Source organism: Silene latifolia, chromosome 2, assembly GCF_048544455.1.
Source record: "Silene latifolia isolate original U9 population chromosome 2, ASM4854445v1, whole genome shotgun sequence".
Lineage (NCBI taxonomy): Eukaryota > Viridiplantae > Streptophyta > Magnoliopsida > Caryophyllales > Caryophyllaceae > Silene > Silene latifolia.
Window position 1 is genome coordinate 8,301,648 of NC_133527.1, and position 20,066 is coordinate 8,321,713.

General features: G+C 42.9%; 2 protein-coding genes across 4 annotated transcripts; both read right to left on the reverse strand.

Annotated features, from left to right (window-relative positions):
- Positions 1–479: 479 nt before the first annotated feature.
- LOC141642194 (delta(12)-fatty-acid desaturase FAD2-like) lies at positions 480–17,509 on the reverse strand. Of its 2 annotated transcripts, none has more exons than XM_074450910.1 (2): positions 17,426–17,509; positions 480–2,083 (listed from the first exon to the last, which is right to left on the reverse strand). In XM_074450910.1, exon 2 carries the CDS (start codon positions 2,065–2,067, stop codon positions 952–954), a length of 1,116 nt encoding a protein of 371 aa, XP_074307011.1. In that variant the 5' UTR covers positions 2,068–2,083; positions 17,426–17,509; the 3' UTR covers positions 480–951. The 2 variants fall into 2 exon arrangements, with proteins under 2 accessions (XP_074307011.1, XP_074307012.1); XM_074450911.1 differs by lacking the exon at positions 17,426–17,509 and adding an exon at positions 14,374–14,486.
- On the reverse strand, positions 15,381–17,514 carry LOC141642193 (delta(12)-fatty-acid desaturase FAD2-like). Of its 2 annotated transcripts, XM_074450909.1 has the most exons (3): positions 17,426–17,514; positions 15,547–16,689; positions 15,381–15,516 (listed from the first exon to the last, which is right to left on the reverse strand). In XM_074450909.1, the coding sequence occupies exon 2, from the start codon at positions 16,669–16,671 to the stop codon at positions 15,556–15,558; it is 1,116 nt and encodes a 371-aa protein (XP_074307010.1). In that variant the 5' UTR covers positions 16,672–16,689; positions 17,426–17,514; the 3' UTR covers positions 15,381–15,516; positions 15,547–15,555. The 2 variants fall into 2 exon arrangements, with proteins under 2 accessions (XP_074307010.1, XP_074307009.1); XM_074450908.1 differs by having other exon boundaries at positions 15,381–16,689.
- Positions 17,515–20,066: the final 2,552 nt, after the last annotated feature.

The window sequence follows — 20,066 nt, forward strand, 5'->3', positions numbered from 1 at the left end:
TTTGCATAACACCTCTTTTCTGACATTTGTGCTCCTTGAGTATGAAGAAGATGAAGAAGACATCAGATTAGATAATGATATTTGGTTGAAGAAATGAATTTGGGGAAAGAGTAAAAATAAAGAAGATGAAATTTTTTGAAGAAATTTTTTGGGGAAATCTGGGAAGCTATGAAGAGTATATAAAGTGAATTGGAGGAAGAAGAAGGTAACCTAGAACTAATGGCATAATACCGGTTACAACAGGTAAGTTAATGAGGGAGAGCAAAAAAAATTAAATTAAGGAAAACGTTGGATTAATTTGGGATTATGTTTAGGTTGGATTATTTTTATCAAAAAACCCAATACTTAAATACAACGTCTTATTTTTGTTGGTCAAAAGACTCAAAACCAAAGGAATGGCCTTGTTATTCAACAATAAAGGATCTTTTTTTTTGTTGTTCAAAGCCCAAAGACATAACGGACCAGTGATTTAGAAGTTTATTGAAAACACATAATTTGAATTGCATATACTAATCATACAATTAGGGTGGAATTCATCCAAACTAACCTTATTACTCCTTAATCAAATATAAAAACTCAATATGTTGTGGTAATTACAACCACAAATAACATTATACCTCCAGTGGTATAATAGCATCATACAACCAAGTTATATCTTATCGAGCTTATGTGTAATTTTGTTGAGCTTTCTTAAAGTTAATTTTTTTTATGTTTAAGTGAGTAGCTCAGAAATTTTAGGGTATAGCTCGACTTTTTTAAAACAAAACTCGAAAACTTTATTATATAGCTCGGGTTCTAGAGCATACAACTGGGTACAACTGGTTGTAGGATCTATTAACTGAATTACAACAACACAATAACAAAAACTCAAAACAAAAACACAAACTCTACAACAACAAAAACCGAACTAAACTTATAGAACCGAACTTGTTCTGGGTATACACTTAAGAATTAAAGCTTGTTAGTGTACCAAAACACACCAATATTCTTCTCAGCCTCATCATTTGTCACATAAACACATTCCTTGTATTCCCTCCACAAAGCCTTGTACCATGAAGTCCCATCAAATTGGTAATACTTCCCTAAAATCGGCTTAATCGCCTTTGTAGCCTCCTCGGCATGATAATGTGGTAACGTAGAGAACAAATGGTGCGTAACATGAGTGTCCGTGATGTGATGAAAAACCCGGTTCAGTACCCCATAATCTCGGTCAACAGTCGCCAATGCGCCTCTTAACCAATCCCACTCGGACGATTCATAATGAGGTAGTGAAGGGTGTGTATGGTGAAGCAATGTGATCACCACAATTAACCCATTCATTACAAGTAATGGGCCTCCATATACACAAATCAACCAAACAAGGCCTTTGGTGGCCCAAAGGCGGAACAGCCCATAAACCACGGCTATAACTCCGGCATCAGAAATGAAAATTTGTAGCCTCTCGTTATTCGAGTATATTGGTGCATATGGGTCATAATGGCTAGTAAATGTAGCATAATTCCTCCCACAAAAATTGAATAGTAAATACATATGTAACCCTAAGGTTAATGAGATAAAAAGTGTAATAACTCGTCCAATCGGGTTTTGGTAATATTTTGTGTACCAAGGAATGTGTTCTTTAGTATTAGGGACGAAAACTTCGTCTTTTTCTAACGAGTTATGGTTTGCATGGTGTCGTTTGTGACTTAATTTCCATGAAAAATAGGGTGTTAGGAGTAATGAATGAAGGATTAACCCGACTGTGTCATCAAGCCAGCGGTAGTTACTAAAGGCGTGGTGACCGCACTCGTGGGCTAGGACCCAAACTCCGGTCATGATACAACCTTGAGCTATTGCATAGATGGTCCAAGCAATGTAGGTTAAGGGTTTTGGTAGATGGTCTATGTATTTATTGGAAATATTATATAGGATGAATATAGCAATTAAATCGTAGATAACATAGGAAAAAGAGAGTAATATGGACCGATTGAAACAATGTGGTGGGATTGCTCTTTTTAATTGACCAAGTGTAAATGTTGGTTTTTGAGTTGGTGCTCTTGGTGGAATTGTTTTTGCACTTGCTTCCATTGTTTCCTCTTGCTAACTGAAATATAGAATGGAAAAAATGGTCAATGTCACAAAAAAATGTTAATTGGATATGATAATTAAGTACAAGAAATAAAGTGAATCGGTCATATTTTGTTCATTTTTACAAATAGAAAATACGGTTAGAGTTCAGATTATTTATTATTCACAACCGTGTTAAAGTTACACATTATTTTAAGAAAATGATCAACAATTGCTAGTTCTTATTCCTGTAGTTCATTTTCAGGTAGCTCAACTTTAAGAAGTGAATTTGAATAGACAAACGAATGACTAAGAATAATATTTCGTTTTTGATAAAACAAACGAAGTAAGCTGTATTTATTAATATTGTTCCGGGTGTAATTCCAGAGCAAGTATTGTTACCACCCGTGACTTGTAGAATGATGTCTTGAGTTGGATCTCTCGTCTCTATCGTTCCTCTCGACCTCTCCTGCAACAATGAACGAACTGAGGGCTTGGCTTTGTGCCAAGCGTACTCACTCCGACGCTCAAGTCAGTAAACTTAGAGGGATAAGTTGTTATTACTTGGCTAAGGATGTATTATAGGGAGATAAGGAAGATATTACCAGATGAATAGTGATTCTTAGGTTAATTTATGGATCCCTTCCTCAATGAAGGTTGAGGAGTATTTATAGACTTTCACCTTTTGTCACGTAGTGGCCAAGTGGCCAAGTGGCTAGCAGGTGGAAAGACCGTTCTACCCTCGGCCGATGGACCCATGGCAGGCCGGCCGAGGGTCTTGGATATGAGTACGCGGATATGTATCCCGGCTGGCTAGTTACCAGGCCGAGACCCCAGGTGTCAGGCCGATGGATTGCATCGGCTAGACTGTCTAAGTCGTTGACTTTGCTGTGGATATCCTTGACATTGCTCAATATGTTGACTTGGTCAGCGGTGCAGAATATGCCCCATCAATTTGCCCCCAGCGTAGACTATGCCGTGGTATGGGCTCCGATGTATGCTGAGCGTATATTCTGCGAAAGTAATTTCTGAAACTTTTTCTCAGACGGCTTCTTCTATCTCGGCCTGGTTCTTCTTAGGCCGTACCATATCCCCCTCCACATGGATGTGTAAAGGGCATCCGATGTGGAAAAGGAAGTGACGCCGGCCGAGACCAGGGGTTGGGAGTGCTTAGGTTGCTTTTGATTGCCCCCGTGCCGGTCTTTGCCTAGCTTGGTTGATCATGTGGCCGGCGGAGAGCAGATACCTAGGAATTTGTTGAGGAAGATGAATGGGCGAAGAGAGGTGAAGGGGCGTGTTGAAAACGCTTGATCACTGTTGCATTGATTGACGTTTGACTGTTGCGACGATTGACTTTCCATGGTTGCATGTCTGACACGTGTCTGTTAGCTGATTGGCTGGCACTTCATGGGCTGTTCTCTGATTGGTCCTTCTTCATGGGCTTTTCCCTATAAATAGGGCAGTTATTCCGTGAAATTGGCCACCAATTTCGTTCTCCAAAATTTTCTTCTCTCTAAACTTTCAAAGGCTTCTTTGTCTTCTAATTTTCAGAGTCGTTACTCCGGCGAGTGTTTTTCTTCAAGGTAAACAAACAAATTTTCTCACTTCTTATTTTGTTACGTAATCCTTGCTATCATGTCTTCTCGACGACGCGGGACTAGCACTTCTCGCCGGGATTCCCCGTCGCGTCTTGATGGGGAGGGGATACTAGATGCCATCCCGATAAGGTTTGGGGGTCCTAGGTCTCCTTCTCCCGTAGTTGATCCACCGATTGTGGAGGAATGGGAGGATGAGGATGATGATGCTGATGATGATGAGAGGACTCCCTCTGGTGGTGAGAGGACTCCTTCTGTTGTTGAGAGGCCGTCTATCCCGGATCATGGCGAGGCCTGCACGACTGGTCTTGACCGTGCCTGGACTAATAAATTCGCCAGCTGTTCCGGTGGGACTCTTTTCGAAGGCCATTTCTCCTTCGGTGATGGGTACAAGATCGTTATCCCTGAGGAGGGTCAGGCGGTCTGTTGCCCTCCCCCGGTCACATCGGCGTGTATATCGGGCACCGGAGTATGGGCTCCGGTTTCCTTTGAATGAATACGTCATGGCTATCATCAAAGCTATGAACGTCGCTGTGGCCCAACCGCATCCGTTGGCCATGAGGACGATAGTCGGCTTTGTGTGGCTCTCTCTTTTTAGGGGAGATCCCAACAGTTAACTTATTCCGCCGCCTTCATCATCTACGGCCGTCAATCGCCGGTAAAGTGGGGTGGTACAGCGTGCAGACGGAGCCAGGCTTCGTCTCCGTGTCCAAGCTTACTTCTTGTAAGGACTGGCAACGGCGGTGGGTGTACGTCCAAGTGCCGGAGGATTACCCATTGCCTCGGTCCTTCTAGAGCCCTGTTTACTTGCGGTGTGAGAACCGGGAAGAATATGAGAAATGTATTTCCCGGGGTAAGGTTAAGATGGACGCTTCGATGATCCCTCTTACTGCGGAGGAGAAACGGGCGATGCAGCTGTTTGATGCTGAGAAGGGATGGCTGCCCCCGACTCAGATTATCCTTCAGGATGAGCTGTTTTGCCGCGTCGGCCTCATACCGGCCCTCAATCAGGGTGAGTGGGGTCGGTGTGAGGCCCATCTTTGCCCGTTGTATTCCCGTTTTAGAGCTTTGTTTTGCTTCCTTTATGTAACTCTTGTTTGATTTCTTGCAGACCGGTTTGACCAGGATCTGTCCGAGAGGACCTTAAAGAGGTTAGGGCTTGATAAGGACGGGAAGGTTGTTCAACGGCATCCTACGGCTGCCAAGCTTGATCGCAGACTGGCTCCCAACGAGCTGATGGACAAGCAGCTGAAGGCTTTGGATCCGGAGACGGCCCAGGCAAGGGTTCTCGGAGGCGTGCCGAAGAGAACGAAGAAGGCAGCGTCCAAAATGGCGGAGGCGTTAGTGCCAACCCCCTCTTCGACTCCAGTGGCCCAGAAGGATCATTTGGAGGTCATCGATATCACTGATGGGGTGGTGACCGTTGCTAAGGTCTCTTCTCCTCTGAGGAAGAGAAAAGTGCCACCCTCTGCTTCCACCGTTGCCGGGGAGAAGACTGCCCCAACCGGCCCTCCGACTAAGAGGGTCCAGACTGGTACGGACCTAACTTGCGGTTCAGACTTAGCTGGTTCGTTGGACATTCCCGATGACCGACTTTCTGATGTGTCGATGCATGTTGACGTGGATGCTCTGTGTAAATTTTTTGTAGATCCGCCGTCGGCAGCTGCCGTTCTCACTGAGCGGCAGCCCGAGAAGCAGCCTGAGAAGACGGGTGATAGAAATGTCACCGTTGACTCCTCAGTTCAGAAGATTTCTTCCGACGAGCTCGTGGCGGAGGGTGAGAGAATATATAAGAGGCTGGCGAAGTGGACCCGTCTAGCCGGCTCCCACATCATGGAGCAGGAAAAGGCCGTGGCCCAAACGGCGCCGCTGATCGCAAAGCTTAAGCTTGATCTCTCCGCTGCAAGGGGGGAAGCCGGGAAGGCTAAGCTGGACCACTTTGCTGCCAAGAGGCGTGTGGAGGAAGCTGAGAAGCTGCTGGTGGCCGAGAGGGCCAAAGTTGAGGATGCTGATGCCGCCACTGCCAAGATGATGGAGGAGCGGGACAGGTATAAGGGCGCTTATGACGCCGTGGTTGCCAAGAGGGAAGAGTGGAAGGATCTGTTCCATAACCAGGCGGAGGCGCTCAGGGACACGCAGGCCTCCCTTGCTCAAAAGGAGAAGGATATTGAAATGCTTCAAGATGATCTCCTCCCTAAAATGTGCGCCCAATTCCGGGACCAGGCCGAGGAGGCGACCAGGGAGGCAATCAAAAAGCTCATCCCCGACGGCTCCTTCCCGTGGGATAAATTTGACCAGCTTCTGGATGAGATGGCGATCTTTGCGGAAGCGTGCCGCGCGAGAAGGCGGAGGCGCGAAGGCGGCTCAGATAGCTGAGGCCAAGGCGGCCTACGATGCAAAGGTGAAGGAGGGTGAGAGGCTAAAGGTACTTGAAAATGTCGAGCCCTCTTCTGAGCCGGCCACCGAAGATGCTGCTGCTACTGATGGAGGGCAGCAAAAGGCATAGGGAGACGAGCGGTCGTCACCAGACTCACCCGGCATCTCGGATAGCTTTAGCTGTTCGGGGGCCAACTATTGAGCCTTTCCTCCCTGCCATTTTTAGCGCTTCAAATGATATGTTTGTAATCTTTTGCTTTTCTTTCCCGTGTTTTGTTAGTAAAACTCTTGGTAGGTTGTGTTTAGACTTATCCCTATGGGGACGGCCGTCGTCTGTACTCTCTTTGTAATTGTTTTCAATAAAGTTCGTCTTATTGGCCTTTGGCTTGGCCGGGGCTTTGATCACAATCCCTCACTTGTCTTTTTGCGTTATTAATTGAGTGCCTTCGTTTTTACCTTCGGTATGACCGAGGCAGTTTGAATGCATGTCCCAACTGTGTTTAACGTCTTTAGCGTGTCGACCGGCGTGTTCCCGTCACTCTCGGCTTTGGCCGAGGTAATCGGGGTTGCGGCTCGACAGCGTTCGTAACTGTGTAGGCATATTGATCGCTAGATTTGCGTCTCAACTGCACTGAGTATACGTTTCTTCTAGCGTATCGACCGACGTATCCCCGTCGCTCTCGGCTTTGACCGAGGTAATCGGGGTTGCGGCTCGACAGCGTTCGTAACTGTGTAGGCATATTGATCGCTAGATTTGCGTCTCAACTGCACTGAGTATACGTTTCTTCTAGCGTATCGACCGATGTATCCCCGTCGCTCTCGGCTTTGACCGAGGTAATCGGGGTTGCGGCTCGACAGCGTTAAGAATCGTGTGGCATACGATCGCTAGATTTGTGTCTCAATTGCACCTGCACCGAGTATACGTTTCTTCTAGCGTATCGACCGACGTATCCCCGTCGCTCTCGGCTTTGACCGAGGTAATCGGGGTTGCGGCTCGACGCGTTAGAATCGTGTAGGCATATTGATCGCTAGATTTGCGTCTCAACCGCACCGATTATACGTTTCTTCTAGCGTATCGACCGACGTATTCCCGTCGCTCTCGGCTTTGACCGAGGTAATCGGGGTTGCGGCTCGACGAGCGTTAAATCAGAATCGTGTAGGCATATTGATCGCTAGATTTGCGTCTCAACTACACTGAGTGTACGTTTATTCTTGCGTCTCAACCACGGAGGGGATAAACACTGACGGAAAATTTGGATGTTTCTTCACTAGATATAAACACGCGCCGGGGTGCCGACAATGGTTTTGGACACCTCCTCCGCTTATACAAAGTATTTTCTTAGGTTGTCAGTGTTCCAGTGGCTCATCAAAGGCACGCCCCCCATGTCTGTCAGCCGGTATGTACCCGCCTCATCTCTTCAACTACTTTGTAGGGTCCCTCCCGCCAGGCCGTTAATTTACCATGAATATTTCCTTTGTTGGTGGCGGCCGACTTTCTTAGGACTAGATCTCCTATTTTTAAGTCCCTTTTGTGGACTCTTCGGTTGTAGGCTCTTTTCATCCGGTTTTGGTATACTGCCAAGTTGAGGCGTGCCGTATCTCGGCTTTCTTCGACCAGGTCTAGGAGGCTCTCGGCCTTCTTCCTCGTTTTCAATCGGGTTAAAGGCGGCCGTTCAATGTTGGCACCGTCGCTTCAATTGGCGGATCGCTTCGAACCGTAGACTAAGTGGAAGGGGTGTACCCGTTGCTTCTTTCTCCGTGGTCCGAAGGGACCACAGGACACCGGGTAGTTCATCGGCCCACCTTCCCTTAAGGTCTTCCACTGTCTTTTTCAAACCGTTGAGGATTGTTTTGTTGGTCGCCTCACTTTGCCCGTTGCTCTGTGGGTGACAGACGGAGGAGTATGCAAACTTGATGCCAAGCTCTTCTAACCGCTTCATTATCGGTCACTCCAAAACTCTCGGCCGTGGTCAAATACCATAACTTGGGGTAATCCGAAACGAGTTATAACATTTTCCCAGATTACCTTTCTGACGGCCGCTGTGGTTTTCGCCGGTACTGCTACAGCTTCAACCCATTTGGTGAAGTAGTCAACGGCGACGATCAAGAACTTCCTTCCTCCGGAGGCCGTTGGAAATGGTCCTAGCATATCCATCCCCCACTGTGCGAAAGGGAGGGGATTAAGCACCGGTTGTAGGTCCCGGGAAGGAGCGTGTATCACCGGAGCATGCATTTGACAGTTCGTGCACTTCTTGGTTTTAGCCTTGGAATCCGCAAACATGGTGGGCCAGAAGTAGCCGGCTCGGAGAGCTTTGTGGGCCAGCGTTCTTGCCCCCATGTGATGACCACAGATGCCTTCGTGAATTTCTGTCAAAATTAGCTCTGCGTCGGCTGGGCCGACGCATTTCAAAAGTGGTCTTATTACGGACCTTCTGTATAATTCTCCTTCAAACAACAAGTACCTGGCGGCGATTCTCTTTATCTTGGCCGAGAGATTGCGGTCCTCCGGCAACTCATTTGCAAGTTTGTATTTCATTATGGGAGTCATCCACGTTGTCACGGCCTCGATGTTGCCTACCGTGCAGAGTGCGTCAGTGATGCTTTTAGCGGTCCTGATATCCACTAGCACGGTTCGGCTGATATTCTTGATGGTTGAACTGGCAAGTTTTGAGAGAGCGTCGGCCCGGTTGTTCTCAGATCTGGGAACGCATTGGATTTGGAAAGATTTCAACTTCGCTATGTCGGCTTTTACCCTTTCTAGGTACCTTACCATTCCGTCGTCCCGAGCCTCAAACTCCCCTCCGATTTGGTTAGTAACCAACAAAGTGAGTCCGTCTTCAACACAATGTGTTCTCGCTCCAGCAGCCCTAGCTAGCTCGACTCCGGTTATCACCGCCTCGTATTCGGATTCGTTGTTCGAGGCCGAGAAGGTGAATTTCAAGGCATACTCAAACTCGTCCCCGTTTGGGCTGATGATAAGGATGCCGGCTCCTGAGCTGTTCGTCGTGGAGGAGCCGTCGGTGTAAACCTCCCATACACCTGGTTTGGCTCTTCTTGATATGTGCATTCGGCCAAGAAATCTGCAAGTGCTTGCCCTTTTATCGAAGGCCTTGGTTTGTACTTGAATGCCGAAGGCGAGAGTTCCACCGCCCATTTGATGAGTCTACCGGATTGTTCGAATTTTTCCAAAGCTTTCTCCAATGGCTGATCGGTTAGGACCGTCACGGGGTGTGCGTCGAAGTAGGGTTTTAACTTCCTCGCGGCAACGACGACGGCGAAAGCTGCTTTTTCAATTAGTGGGTAATTTCTCTCGGCGGGCAACAAACGTATGGGTGACAAAGTAGATTGGGTGTTGCTTGTTTGTCCTCTTCCCGATGATCACAAAGATCGACCGTGGCCGAGGTGATCGCTATATATAGGTATAGCGTCTCCCCAAAGACCGCCCGACAGAGTTGGGAGAGTCTCGAAGATGAGCTTTCGCCGCTTGAAAGCCGTGCTCTGTTCCTCCCCCACCAAGTCTTTATTCCCCTTCAACACTTTAAAGAATGGGGTGCTTTTGTCGGCTGACCGAGAGATGAAGCGGGCGAGAGCTGCCATTCTCCCGGTCAGCATCATAACCTCTTTTCGATTCCTTGGTTCCGGCAGGTCTAGGATTGCTCGGACTTTGTCTGGATTGGCATCTATGCCTCTGGCACTGACAAGTACACCTAGGAATTTACCTGCCCGGACACCGAAGTTGCATTTCATTGGGTTGAGCTTCATCTTGTATTTCCTTATTGAACAAAATGTCTCGTGTAAATCGGCCAAGTGCTCGTTGTCAGACTTGCTTTTTACAATAGCATCGTCGACGTAAGCCTCAATGTTCCGTCCTTTTTGATTTTGGAACACTTTGTCCACCAGCCTTGTGTACGTTGCTCCGGCGTTCTTCAAACCAAACGGCATCATTTTGTACATGTATGTGCCGTTAGCAGTGATAAATGCGCATTTAGGCATGTCTTCCTCGGCCATGAATACCGGTGATACCCCGAGAAGGCGTCCAAAGCAGACTCAAAGATGGTGTAGCTCCGCCGTAACGTCAATTAGACTATCTATTCGAGGCAAGGGATAACAATCTTTGGGGCATGCTTTATTAAGGTTGGTAAAGTCTACACACATTCTCCATGCCCCCGATGACTTCCTCACCATTACAACATTGGCTAACCACTCAGGATAAGTACAAGGCATGATGAAGCCCGCCGCTAGTAATTTATCTACTTCGGTTTTGATGGCCTCATCCTTCTCGGCTGAGGAGTTCCTCATTCTCTGCTTGACTGGGCGAGCGGTGGGGAATACGTTCAGCTTGTGAACAATCACCTCCCGGCTCACGCCTGGCATCTCGGCCGCTGAGTAGGCGAAAACATCTTTATTCTTCCTCAGCAGGTCCAGGAGGTCGGCTCTGAATTTTGGTTCCAGGTTGACACCGACAGTTACGGTGCGGCCCGGATAAATCTCTACCTCCTCGGTCTCTGCTCCTTCGACCATGCCGATGGTCCGGTCGCTTCCGGATCTGGGGGTGTACTGTATCTGGAAGGATTTTAATTTTGAAGCGCCAGCCCTCACCCTCTCTAGATACTTTATCGTCCCGTAGTCCCGAGCCTCGTACTCTCCTCTGATCTGGTTGGTTACTAAGAGTGAATCTGTTTTCACCATGACACGCTCCGCCCCGGCGGCTTTAGCTAGCTCAACTCCGGTTATCACCGCCTCGTACTTGGATTCATTGTTTGGGGCCAATGAGGTAAGCTTCAAGGCGTGCTCAAACACGTCTCCGTTTGGGCTGATAATAACGATGCCGGCCTTGGAGCTATTCGTCGTGGAAGGGCCGTTAGTGTAAACCTCCCATACGCCAGGATCCTCCTCGTTCTTCGAGACGAGTTTATGCGCTTCCCCCCGGTCCGAGACATACATTAATGTTAGGGCCCGGATGGACATCACAGCGTCGGCTTTGCTCAAAGTGACCCGGCCTATGAGGACGTTGTGGGCAGACGAGCCGTCAATAACCACGAACTCGGACATAACATTCTTGGCCGCACTTCCCTCGCCGAACATTACTGGCAGCTTGATTGATCCCAGGGGTACCAGGCCGGCCCCGGAAAAACTGTACAACGGTTTGGTGTAGGGGCTCAAGTCTTCAACCTTCAGACCGAGGCTGAGGAAACATTCTCTGTACATAATGTTTGTGTAGGCGCCCGTGTCAATCAGGCATCTCTTCACCAAGTGGTTGGCTACGTCCAGGTGGACCACAAGTGGGTCGCTGTGAGGAGCGATGACTCCCTCGTAGTCTTTCTTCCCAATGGTCATATCGGGGATGTTGGAAGCGGGGGTTGCTGTGTTGAGCACAAAGTTGATGGCCTGATATAGTTCATTCAGGTGTCGTTTGTGCCCATGAGCGGACCCACCGTTCTCGTTGTCCCTGATGACGACATTGACTACTCCTACTCGTTCAGAAACGGATTTCTTATTTGACCTGTCGGCATCTGTTTTTTGGCCTCCGGCTACGTATTTGCCGAGACTTCCCGTTCGGATTAGATCTTCAATGGCATTTTTCAAATGCCGGCAGTCGTTTGTTAAGTGGCCGGTGTGGCCGTGGTACTCACAGTACTGGCTCGTGTCACCGTCACTCCTCGCCCTAGGGGGCCTTTCCCACTTTTGACCTTCGTTTTTGCTCAGGGCGAAGACCTCGGCGGCAGATACGACCAGAGGGGTGTGATTATTGTACTGCTTCCGGTAGTATGGTGCCGAACTCCCCCCGGCGCCCGCCGAATTCTGTTTCCTGGCAGGCTGGCCAGACCGTGACCTATTATTGTCACGGCGTTCTTCATCCGGGTTGTCCTCCCGGCGGCTCTTCTTTTCTGAGGGTTTGGCCTTGCTAGGGCCTAACCAGGTTTTGTGATAGTCCTCCACTTTAATGGCTTGATCAGCCAATTTTCTGGCGGCGTCAAAGGTCAGGCCGCCGCATTTGATGAGCTCGTTTTTTAGGTCTCCCCTTGGGAGGCCTTTCATCAGCGCGAAGGCTGCCAGTTCGCTGTTCAGCTCACGAATTTGCTGAACCTTGGCGTCGAACCTCTTCACATAACTTCGGAGAGACTCGCCTCCCTCCTGCCTGATAGTCAGGAGGTCCGATGTCTCCACGGCCCTCCTCTTGTTGCAGGAATACTGGGCTAGGAATGCGTCTTTTAGGTCGGCGTAACAGTATACCGACCCGTCGGGTAGCCCCTTGTACCAACTCTGTGCCATCCCATGCAGTGTCGTTGGGAAGATTCGGCACCAAACCTCATCGGGTTGCTCCCATACGGACATGTGAGACTCGTAAGCCTCGACGTGGTCGGTTGGGTCGCCTTCTCCTTTGTATGCTATAGGTGGTAACTTCAGCTTAGTTGGCACCGGGGTATCTAGGACGTAGGCGCTGAGGGGCTGTCTAACCACATGTCGGACGACACGCGGCGATCGGCTCCTCGCATTCCTAGTCCGGCTTCTCCCCTCGTAGCGAGAAGGACTTCTCCTCCGACTCTGGTGAGTCGGGCTTCTTCTCCAACTCTGACGAGTTGGGCTTCTTTTGCTCCTCCGGGGCGTGCCTCGTTCGTGCCGCGGCGACGCCTCTCTTCTCACGAGTGCGAGAAGGACTTAGGTCTACCACGGCCACTTTGGGCTCCCCCTGGTGTCTTGACAGGTCGGCTTCTCCTAATGCTCCGTTCAAGTTTCTTGGGGTCACATTTTGGGCCCTGGTCTCTGGACGGTTTCCGCCGCTCTTGTCGGCATGACGGTGTGAGCCGGCGTACTCCCAAGGTCCAGGAGCATCTTCGGTTTCTTTGCGTCAACCACATGCCCCATGATGGTGACCTGGTCGGCGGCAGCGGAGTGTCTGGTATTATTGGCATCCCGTACTCCGGTTGGATCACTTGACCGGCGGAGGGTTGCACAACTCCAAATTTGTGGACGGTATCATCTTGGTAGAATTCGATTTCGTCAGTCACGAATGCCTCTTGTTGTTTCGACATCTTCTTGGCTTTTGGGGTGGGTTTTTTGTGTGTGTGTGTTTTTTGTTTGGGAATGAATGTGACTAGCTTCTAGTGTCTTTCCCCACAGACGGCGCCAATTGTTCCGGGTGTAATTCCAGAGCAAGTATTGTTACCACCCGTGGCTTGTAGAATGATGTCTTGAGTTGGATCTCTCGTCTCTATCGTTCCTCTCGACCTCTCCTGCAACAATGAACGAACTGAGGGCTTGGCTTTGTGCCAAGCGTACTCACTCCGACGCTCAAGTCAGTAAACTTAGAGGGATAAGTTGTTATTACTTGGCTAAGGATGTATTATAGGGAGATAAGGAAGATATTACCAGATGAATAGTGATTCTTAGGTTAATTTATGGATCCCTTCCTCAATGAAGGTTGAGGAGTATTTATAGACTTTCACCTTTTGTCACGTAGTGGCCAAGTGGCTAGTAGGTGGAAAGACCGTTCTACCCTCGGCCGATGGACCCATGGCAGGCCGGCCGGCCGAGGGTCTTGGATATGAGTACGCGGATATGTATCCCGGCTGGCTAGTTACCAGGCCGATACCCCAGGTGTCAGGCCGATGGATTGCATAGGCTAGACTGTCTAAGTCGTTGACTTTGCTGTGGATATCCTTGACCTTGCTCAATATGTTGACTTGATCAGCGGTGCAGAATATGCCCCATCAAATATAATGGAATGTCATACTATGTTTGCAATGAAAACAAACTAAAAGCAGTTATAATTGTCGGTATTATCTAACATTTGATTATTTTATCAAGCGCTAATATAAGAACTTACATTTATTTAAAATATAAGGTTGCTAATTTTCATTATTTTCGGGAAATAATAGTTTCAATTAAAGAGAATTCAACATATAGTCGGTAGAAACAACATGAGCAATAATTTCAAGACACATTCTACTTACACATGAGTAGCATAATCCGCAAAAAACTATTACAAATACATTGTAAAATTAATCTAGGACATTGTAAAATTTCACAAACTATTATCGTGTATACAGTCAAAGTTATACTTCCTTCATTCCATTCATTTCTATACATTTGCTTTATACACGTGTATTCATGCTCGTTTTCTTTTGTTCATATCTTTAGTTACATATTAATAAAAATTATAAAAATTTGATATTCACAATGTAGTCGGGAAGACAATTCAAACATGATCTCACATGACTATTTTTTATGTTATATATCGGAAGATATATCGATGATTCTCCCCACATATGAATAGTGTCCAAAAAGCAAATGTATATAAATGAATGGAATGGAGGAAGTAAAATATTGAAAGACGAAAGTTATAACATTATACCTTAGGGATATTGATTATTGTAGATTGAAGAAGCAACAACTCCAAAAAAAAATTAGTAGCTATAGACTTGTGCTTGACTCTATGATGTTATGCTCCACTTATTTTCATGGTCTTGAAGAAAATGGGAAGATCCACTTTTATACTAGTGTTTGTGCTCAACAAATTAGGCATTATCGTTTACTTTGTTTCAATTCAACGGTACACTATTGATTTCTTGTGGGTGAGACCGGTGTGTGCGGGGTCATCTTAGTACTACTTGTCATAGTCATCGGCCCGCACTTGTGGACCTACCAATTTAATATTATTATGCATAATAACATAATCTTTCCAAATGAGTAATATTCTCTTTGTTTCACAGTTAGTAAAATATTCCTCCGTTTTAATCATTTGTTGTCTATTAATCACAACTGTAAATGGGTTCTTTCTTTCTCTTTGGTCATCATGTCAAAAGAAAAGACAAATAAATAACCGAGAAAGAGGGAGTAACGAATAAGATGATAATGTTAACTATGAAAATACGAAATGTACGTCCTATTCTAATTTATAAGTGGTGTTATGTCTATCCGATAATCGAGTGTGAGTTAGAACTTAGAAACACGAGAGTTTTATCTTATATTTGATACCATAGAGTAAATGTTGACATTAATTGAAGGCAAAAGAAAAATATACTCCGTATAAAGTAAGTACAAATGTTTTGTTATTTTGATTATTTATTTACCTTTATTGTTTATTGTTTTATGGTTGAAACGTTTATTCCCTATTAAAAAAGTATACCATTTTTATATGCTTATCTTCTTTTTTTTAAAGGTCAATATGGTAGGATGATCAATGATGATATTTTGATACAAGCATATGACAAAATTGTAAATGGTCAAGGATTGAATTCCAACCATCCTTTGTTAAGTTGTTAACTATTTTTTCAATCGCAATTATTTTTTAACTAGGTTAGACCCCGTGCATTAAATGCACGACTTATAAAGTTTTTTTTATTTCTACTAAATTAGATATATAATAATGATATTTTATTATCAATTGAATTGCATACAAATCATACAATTAGGGTAGAACTGATGCAAATTACAACACCACACATACAAGTCAAAACAAAAACACAAACTCTACAACAACAAAAACCGAACTGAACTTATATAACCGGACTTGTTGTGGGTATACACTTAAGAATTAAAGCTTGTTAGTGTACCAAAACACACCATTATTCTTCTCAACCTCATCATTTGTCACATAAACACATTCCTTGTATTCCCTCCACAAAGCCTTGTACCATGGAGTCCCATCAAATTGGTAATACTTCCCTAAAATCGGCTTAATCGCCTTTGTAGCCTCCTCGGCATGATAATGTGGTAAGGTAGAGAACAAATGGTGCGTAACATGAGTGTCCGTGATGTGATGAAAAACCCGGTTCAGTACCCCATAATCTCGGTCAACAGTCGCCAATGCGCCTTTTAACCAATCCCACTCGGACGATTCATAATGAGGTAGTGAAAGGTGTGTATGGTGAAGCAATGTGATCACCACAATGAACCCATTCATTACAAGTAATGGGCCTCCATATACACAAATCAACCAAACAAGGCCTTTGACGGCCCATAGACGGAAAAGCCCATAAACCATGGCTAAAACTCCGGCGTCAGAAATGAATATTTGTAGCCTCTCGTTATTCGAGTATATTGGTGCATATGGGTCATAATGGCTAGTAAATGTAGCATAATTTCTCCCACAAAAATTGAATAGTAAATACATATGTAACCCTAAGGTTAATGAGATAAAAAGTGTAATAACTCGTCCAAACGGGTTTTGGTAATATTTTGTGTACCAAGGAATGTGTTCTTTAGTATTAGGGACGAAAACCTCGTCTTTTTCTAACGAGTTATGGTTTGCATGGTGTCGTTTGTGACTTAATTTCCATGAGAAATAGGGTGTTAGGAGTAATGAATGAAGGATTAATCCGACCGTGTCATCAAGCCAGCGGTGGTTACTAAAAGCCTGGTGACCACACTCGTGAGCTAGGATCCAAACTCCGGTCATGATACAACCTTGAGCTATTGCATAGATGGTCCAAGCAATGTAGGTTAAGGGTTTTGGTAGATGGTCTATGTATTTATTGGAAATATTATATAGGATGAATATAGCAATTAAATCATAGATAACATAGGAAAAAGAGAGTAATATGGACCGATTGAAACAATGTGGTGGGATTGCTCTTTTTAATTGACCAAGTGTAAAAGTTGGTTTTTGTGATGGTGCTCTTGGTGGAATTGTTTTTGCACTTGCTCCCATTGTTTCTTTTTTTGCTAACTGAAATATAGAATGGGAAAATGGTCAATTTCACAAAATAAAGTTAATTGGATATGATAATTAAGTACAAGAAATAAAGTGAATCGGTCATATTTTGTTCTTTTTTACAAATAGAAAATACGGTTAGAGTAGTTCAGATTATTTATTATTCACAACCGTGTTAAAATTACACATTATTTTAAGAAAATGATCAACAATTGTTAGTTCTTATTCCTGTAGTTCATTTCAGGCAGCTCAACTTTAAGAAGTGAATTTGAATAGACAAACGAATGAATAAGAATAATATTTCATTTTTGATAGAACAAACGAAGTAAGCTGTATTTATTAATATAATGGAATGTCATACTATGTTTGCAATGTAAATAAACTAAAAGCAGTTATAATTATCGGTATTATCTAACATTTGATTATTTTATCAAGCGCTAATATAAGAACTTACATTTATTTGAAATATAAGGTTGCTAATTTTATTTTATTTTTAGGGATATTATAGTTTCAATTAAAGAGAATTCAACATAAAGTCGATAGAAACAACATCAGCAATAATTTCAAGACACATTATACTCACACATGAGTGAGATACAAAAATGGTGCTCATATTTGATAGCATGGTATAGAATACTTTTAACACGGTATACAAATACATTGTAAAATTAATCTAAGACATTGTAAAATTTCAAAAACTATTACCGTATATACAGTCAAACATTAAAAGATGAAAGTTATAACATTATACCTTAGGGATATTGATTATTGTAAATTGAAGCAAGAACTCCAAAAAAATTAGTAGCTATGGACTTGTGCTTGACTATGATGTTATGCTCCACTTATTTTCATGGTCTTGAAGAAAATGGGAAGATCCACTTTTATACTAGTGTTTGTGCTCAACAAATTAGGCATTATCGTTTACTTTGTTTCAATTCAACGGTACACTATTGATTTCTTGCGGGTGAGACCGGTGTGTGCGGGGTCATCTTAGTACTACTTGTCATAGTCATCGGCCCGCACTTGTGGACCTACCAATTTAATATTATGCATAATAACATAAATCTTTTCCAAATGAGTAATATTCTCTTTGTTTCATAGTTAGTACTCCCTCCGGCTTGCTGTTTTCTTCCCATTTCATTATAATACTCCTCACATATATTAGAGAAACGAGAAGAAAAATAAAAGCCAGAGGGAGTAAAATATTCCTCCGTTTTAATCATTTGTCGTCTATTAATCAAAAGTATAAATGGCTTCTTTCTCTTTGGCCATCGTGTCAGAAGAAAAGACAAATAAATAACCGGGAAAGAGGGAGTAACGAATAAGATGATAATCTTAACTATGAAAATACGAAATGTACGTCCCATTCTAATTTATAAGTGGTGTTATGTCTATCCTATAATCGAGTGTGAGTTAGAACTTAGAAACACGAGAGTTTTATCTTATATTTGATACCATAGAGTAAATGTTGACATTAATAGGCAAAAGAAAAATATACCCCGTATAAAGTAAGTAAAAATGTTTTGTTATTTTTGATTATTTATTTACCTTTATTGTTTATTGTTTCATGGTTAAAACGTTTATTCCCTATTAAAAAAGTATACCATTTTTATATGTTTATCTTCTTTTCTTTAAAGGTCAATATGGGAGGATGATCAATGATGATATTGATACAAGCATATGACAAAATTGTAAATGGTCAAGGATTGAATTCCAACCATCCTTTGTTAAGTTGATAACTATTTTTTCCATTGCGGTTATTTTTTTTTTTTTTATTATTATTATTTATGAGTGGTATTTTAATAAGATTAACGTATACGAGTAACTGAAACTTAGAGAATTAAGTGGTTATGAATTACTTATATCTTATACTCCTTCTAATAGACACGGATCAGACCTATATATGTGATTACATTCTCATTTTAAGTATCGATTTACAATTCAAATTATTTATCCCAAGTCTCCAATCAAACTAGTTTTAAGCCCGTGCAATAATTGCACGGGATTAAATATATTCGTTTTACGGGGTGAGCGTGTAACTTTAATTTATACAAAAATATATTCACCCAAAATTGTAAAACTACGATTACTAACTTTTATAGAAATAAAGAGCTTTTACACGATTATACATTTTCATAATATTTACTCATATATATCAAGAACTGTTGGACATAGAAATGAGTGACTCGGAAGTAAAAAAGCCGACATATAAAAAAATCTGGGTATTAAAATCTTGATTTGCCAATACTAAATTTGGTTCATCAGCCCAACAATTTAGTGTGGATGACCCGTCCATGTTAATGAGCTACAAACCCTCCTGTGTCGATACTCCATAGTGTTTCACTCATTCACTCACATTCTCTCATCTTTCAACTTCTCATATGCGCAACTTTCTTCCTCACTACCTTACCACTTACTCCGTATATATTTACTCTCCCCATTCTGAATTACTTTACAGAAAACATTAATCCATCCTTACGGGAACAACATCGACATGTTATATGATGTGATAAAATTTAAGAATTCCATCCATTTTAGGAGGGTTGATAAAATTATCTATCTTTTTTTATTTTATTTTTTTTCGTAGCATTTTCTCATGAGATTTTGTACTCCATTTTATAGCAATTTATATTTGCAATTGATAATTCATTTTTAAAATATTAATAATAAATTATTTGCGTTTCTCATTTCTGTAGTTATTTAGATTTGTCACGTGCATTTTATTAAAATTATTCATTCAAGCTATTTGAATCTTGTTTTTTTTTTCAACCTTATTTTTTCATGTATTATGAATGTGATGATTTGATTTTGGAAAAATAGAAAATTTATCTTATTAATTTAGGAATTAATCGGTTTATTAATTTGGTTGTAAAATCTGATTTAACCACTTATACGTTACATCAAGTATCGAATTCTTATTATATGATGTGATTATTAACATAAAATTATTTCATCATCAAATCAGAGTTGATCACATTTATTTGGAGTAAAAAAAATTGAATTTTTTGGGTTTTTTTCCATAAATATATATATTAAAATCCGGGCCTATGTTAATTTTATGTATAAGGATGTATGACAATATGAATTTGCTTGTGTACATTTTAATTTTATCTGTCAAGGTATTCAAGAAGTCAATTTTTTTGGAATTTTAATTTATTATTATTAATTTGTCGTCGTTTAATATAAGATTTTTTATGCAAATTTCTACTTTTTTATATTTTATTATTTTTACTGTAAGATTGAATGTAACTAATTTTTTTTTATCATAAGCTTTTTTTACATATGAATATATGAATGTATATAAAGTTTATGTAATCTAATCTAAAATGTAAAATGGAAAGCAATTAAACCTCTCAATCCCACGTTCTAATTAACTTCCAATTGTCAATTTT